A 5,813-nucleotide genomic window follows, 5' to 3' on the forward strand; every position below is an offset into this window, starting at 1 on the left:
ATTTAATATATAATTTAATCAGTGTATAATTATTTATTATTAATTCAGTTAGAATGATTGGAGCTAGGGGTGGGCGATATGATCAAAATTTTATATCACGGTATTTTCAAGATGTTCACCGGTTTCACGGTATTTTTCTTTTCATCACAGCTCAGCTGATAATAAAATGTACAAACCCTGCTCATTCATGTCAGCTTGTACAGATTGTCCGTAAGTTATAAGGATTTTACGTCATTTTGCAGGTGTACGGGCGTATAGAACAATCTCACGGATCTTTTCAAGTCTTACAGATTTTTTCAAAACCTGATTTTCAAATTTATCTAACATGTCAGAGCCTGTAGGATGATTAAAAAAACAATAAACAACATAAGACAGCCATCTTTTAGCCTGTTCTGCCGCTAGAAATAAGTTTTGAACTTTTTCTGCTCTCCTCTCCTCCTGCTGCTCAGCGGGCGCTTTCATGACCGCAGCCGACAGACCCCACCCCCGACCCCCCGCGCGAGTTGTACGGATTTTTGAGGCTTTTTATAAAAGTAAACGTCCGAAGAGGTTGACATGTATGCCTGCTTATTGAGTTTTTTCTTTTACTGTACCTCTGTCTGTGTCTCTGTTTCCCTCCTCTGTGTCTGTTCTTCTCTGACTGGTGGTTGGAGACAGTAGTCATGCATTTTGGTCCAGTCGTGAAGGAGGAGGGTTAAGAAAAGATTATGATCGGGTCTATTTTATGTTATTTATTAAAGCTTATCAGCACGACTCACCTTGCACATCAGTCAATTCTAAATCCACTACGAACTACTTCCTGCAGGCTTTTCACAATAGAACCACGTTAAGTCTCCATCAGCATAACGTCTCCATATTAACTAACCACGTTAAATCTAACTGTGCACGTCACTGAAGAGGTGTTTACTACATTCAGCGATGGTGAAAATGGGATGTTTTTTTAAACGTCAGTCAATACAAGCAGAGGAATCGCCACCCGCGGCTGCAACTAGCTGCTCCAAACATTAGCATGCTAACACACATAGCGGTGCAGCAAGGAAAAATGTCCCCRGGGAAACAACAGTTCACTGGCGGCCGCGAAGAAACGTTCCGCTATTTAAACCGGAATGTCCGGTATTCAAAAAATTCATATCATAACAAAAATAAAAACCGGTATTCGGTACAAAACGGTATACCGCCCAGCACTAATTGGAGCACTCGTAAACTACACAAGATATGGGCATTTTTTCAGATAGCAGATCCTCCACTTTTTCACTTCCTGACCTCCAGCCAAATTTCGCGCTCTCGTGGCACTGCATCGTGACGTCACGTGAAACCCTCCTACTGAGCTTATAACATTCATCTGTTCCTGGTTACACCTCTGGAGGTGTTACCTTTCATGTCAGACGTCAGAACGTCACTCATTTTTGTTTAGACTAAAGAAAAAACACATGATAAGACACACACCAACTCTTTGTCTGTTTTAACTTAAAGACTGAAATGATCAGAAAGTATAAAATACAAAACTGCATCTAATACTCAATCAGTTAGAAATTTCCTTCAGAATGATTGATGTGTTTGTGAAATCTTACGTTTTCTGACAAAGATGACATAAAAAAGCACAAATAGAAGCACCGGAATCAGAACTATTCCAAATATTCCAATGATTGGGCCAGGACCGAGACCATCTACAAAAGAAACAAAAAAAAAAAAAGAAGAGTTAAGCCATTTAAACCGCTCCTTATGCTTTCTGACTGAAACATAAAACAGATATTTAACAAATATCAACAGGTGGAGTGACTCACTATTGCAGGAAGGGTTACCAACAGCTTCACTGGACTGCTTGCTGACAGGATTGATCAACTCACAGACAAATGAACAATTTTTATTTCCCTAAAAATCATGTGGAGAAAAAAAATTAGCAACAATCCCTAAAACTAAACTCAAAATTTCTATCTTCTCTTTGTCTCAGTTACAAACACCAGAGACTCTACAGCAGGGCTATTCAACTGGTGGCTCACGGGCCACATCTGGCCCACAAGTGACCAAAGTTTGGCCCGCCAATTGGTTCATTCATCTCTTCAGTCCAAACCCCCCAGTTTCTACTTTAATTACTCAAAGTTATTTTAGTTAAACATAGACATGTTTGGTTTCTACAGAAACGTCAGAATCTTGGCTACAAGCTGGTAAAAACTAGGGGTGTCCCGATCCGATATCGATATCGGATATCGGTCCGATATCGATATCGATATCGGATATCGGTCCGATATCAGCCAAAAAACGAGTATCGGATTTTATCGGACTGCATAAAAAATGTCCGATATCAGCGCTCCGATATTAGCAGTCCGTTCCAGCAGTTCACTGACTCCACTCCAGTGTTTCTATCCAGCAGCGCTTGGATCCAGCATGCAGCGCTCACGTGATCACAACAACATGCAGCGCTAACAAGTTAGCAAGAAGGTCGGCAGCAGAACTTTCTATTTTCATCAGAAACAGAGTTGCAGCTAAGTGTAAAGTTGTCACGCACAAGTTTTCCGAGGGGGAACAGAACCGTGAACGTTTTAAACCGGAGCGAACACTACTCTCCACCCTGGCAGCAGCTTTGCGGTTCGGCTCGGTTCAGCCTCGGTCCAGTGACCGCACACAGCCGCGCTGTTTCGGAACCTCCTCTCTGGTCCGGTCGGTGATTCTAAGCGGGCAGAAGCGAGGACAGCACGCTTGTTTTGACATCCCGTGGATTAGCTCTTGATGGACAGAAGAAAGGAGAGCGCAGCTTTTGTTTTGGAATATGAGCGCGACATGACGAGAGCAGAGATAAAAACTGCTCCCTGCAGGAGAGAGAGGCTGATCTCCACATGATGCTCAGACTATAGAAAGTGGAAATTTAGCACTAAGAAAGGTAGCTATCAATTTAAATAACTAATTCTTACTATTTATTTTTTGCTCTTGTTATTAGAGTGATGTTTAAWCTGTTTACACACTTGTTTGAGTGAAGATTAAGTGCAATGATCACGTTGTTTTGGTTACAGTCAGTATTGGAGCTGTGGACTCTTAACTTTGAACAGACAATAATGTGGGCTTTTGTTTTGTCCCCACCTTCAGTTTTTTCCACCATAAAGCAGCACAAGGCTGACAGATGGTAAAAAAAAATAACTGGAGTGATTTTGAATTATTTTACACTGTAAAAGTACATTTTGTTTTTATTATGTTATTTTTTCAGGGTATTGTAATTTATTGTATTTATTAAATTGTATAATGTTCTTCAGTTTAAAATGTATGTGATCCATTGGTTAAAAATAAATGGGTCAGTTTTTCTCATACCTACTCTTTTTCACTGTTTGATCTGATCAAGATTTTTCTAAGATTTTACATTACAAAATAGGTAAAAGTGTGTGACTTGCACTGTTACAGTAACGGGTCAATATCGGTATCGGTCAATATCGGTATCGGACATTTCTCAAAGTTGTAATATCGGTATCGTATCGGAAGTGAAAAAGTGGTATCGGGACATCCCTAGTAAAAACCATTTCTATTAACACTCAAGACAGTTAAAACTACAAGCAGTTGAAGATAAAACTATGAAAGTGAAAAAAATTAGGTTTAAAAATTTGACAAGTCAGAGATGTCAAAATATTATTTATGTTAAATAGGAGGCAGAATGTGTTCTTTTTGTTTTTGATATTGTTTAATTATCACTACTTTTATTGGGTTCTGTATGTTGTATTCATGACTAAATGCAGCAAAATAAACTAATTCAATGGTAACATATCTTTGTAATACTTGATTTAATTATATAATGACCTTAGTTGCTGGATGTTCGGCCCCTATGCTGTTGACCTGCAGTAACTGTGGCCCTCTGAGCAATTTAGTTGAATAGCCCTGGTATAGATGGTAACGTTACTGGGTCAATACTTTACTACCAGCACCTCCTATCCTTAAAAAAACTTCAGTATCAGAAAATTCATAGCAAATTATTCTGATATTCAATTCAAAAATACTTTATTGATCCCAGAGAGAAATTAAATATAACTGATAATTAGGTTGATATTTAAACCTCTATACCACTGTCAAGTTCACATTACATGGTTCTTTTAGGAGAAGTATTCAATATCTACACATCAGTGTTTCTGGCAAATAACCACTGAACTCTATTAAAATAGATTGGTGGTAGTGTTCATGGGTATAAAATAGTATTTGTGATGTCTGCTGTGAGATTTTGCAGAATAAGAGAGATGGGTCAGATTTAAACTCTGTTTCTCCAAACTACAGTTGCTCAAAGAGCAACAACAGGTAAGGTAATAATATAACTTTTCCCACGTCCAACTGTCTGAACTAATCCTTGAAATGTTTCCACAGACTGAAGTCAATCCTCAGGAAAGAATAGCTCACAGGACATTTTGGAATTTGATTCATTCTTATACCTGGACAATTCGCACTTTAGGACCAGGCTGTTCAACATCATCAATTCTCCACTTGAGTTCCACCGGTTGTGCGTTTTCAGGGGCTTTGTAGTCACAGGTGAAGACATGGGAGTTTTCAGTTTCTCCATCTGTTCTTGTCAAAGTGGGCTTTGGAACTGGATCTGACAGAAACAAACAAACAAACAAAATCATAATAATAAAAACAAACAAACACAAACATCAATTTGACCCAAACACAATGAAAAAAATCAGATAATTTAAATCTTTTTGGCTCACCAAAGATCTTGACTTGCTGTGAGCTGACAATTAGGTTGTTGATCTCAGCGGTGTACGTGCCATTGAGCTCTCGAGTCAGATTTCTGATGGTCAAAGCTCCATTTGTCGTATCCAAAGTAGTGCGATCTAGAAGAACAGTTGAAATGACTTTTACAAGAATATTAATGAAGAAATCATCCAGAAACATACAGTTATCACAAAAAACAAGGAGTTTCTGGTTTTCAGTTGAAATTTCAGGATGAACCTAAAGTGCAGAATAACCTTCACCACCAGGTGAACTTAATGTTAGCTCTTCGATGTTTCAATACTTTTTACACAACTAACAGACATTTTCTGGTTCAATAAAATTCTTTCATTCTCATCATACTGTTCACATTTTCACATCATGAGATCAAGATGATCCATAACTGATCACCAGAACCTCACCAAATAGTATTTCTAACTTTTTGTGAGTAATGTATATTGCTTATAGCTGCTTCAACGCAGCATTTATTGTCTAAAAGCATGAATGAAAATATACAAACAGACAGCTTCAAAATGAAAAACTTTTTTTGTTAAAATCCAGTGTGTCATTTAGAGAAATTACAGAAATGGAGGATTATGTTTTTACATGGCATCTTTGCAGCATATGTTTACATTTAAAGGAATAGTTCAGACATTTTGAATCAAGGTTTAACTGTTTACACATTTAAAGCTGGGTTCCGACCAAAACGCATTTTGAGCAGCCAAAGCAGCCAGTTTACATGCAAAGTCTTTGGTGGACTCGCATCTAGGAGCAGCACGTAGCGGCGCATTTTGCCAGTTTAGAGCAGTGCGCAAGGTAGCGCTAGGATGCGGCAGAGCATTTTCCGTGCATGCGGCACGTCCGAAGCAGCCACCGCTCGAGTTCAACAAATTGAACTTTGGCTGCTTGACACACAGCAGCAACCAATCGGGAGAGAATATTTTTTCCATGTGACGGTTTCCTGAACCTGACACAGACGGACAGGAGCCTTTAGTTGAAATCGACCGTCTGCAGTTAGTGTTCTGGCTGGAGACACCAGCTCCAATGTGATGGGACAACAGCTCGCTGAGCTAGGGGAGGGAGGGAGGGAGGGAGGCGCGCGCGCACACACACACACACACACACACACACAC

General features: G+C 39.3%; 1 protein-coding gene across 1 annotated transcript in view; it reads right to left on the minus strand.

Moving 5' to 3' along the window:
• The window catches only part of si:ch211-132g1.3 (uncharacterized), a gene marked incomplete at its 3' end in the record, with an annotated part of 19,164 nt that overhangs the window by 9,305 nt on the left and 4,046 nt on the right, over positions 1-5,813 (minus strand). The window contains 4 exon segments of the mRNA XM_014030811.1: positions 1,572-1,667; positions 1,785-1,872; positions 4,401-4,561; positions 4,677-4,802. Coding sequence (XP_013886265.1) covers positions 1,572-1,667; positions 1,785-1,872; positions 4,401-4,561; positions 4,677-4,802 — 471 coding nt within the window.

The sequence above is a fragment of the Austrofundulus limnaeus genome, unplaced genomic scaffold (assembly GCF_001266775.1).
Source record: "Austrofundulus limnaeus strain Quisiro unplaced genomic scaffold, Austrofundulus_limnaeus-1.0 Scaffold1120, whole genome shotgun sequence".
NCBI classification, from domain to species: Eukaryota; Metazoa; Chordata; class Actinopteri; order Cyprinodontiformes; family Rivulidae; genus Austrofundulus; species Austrofundulus limnaeus.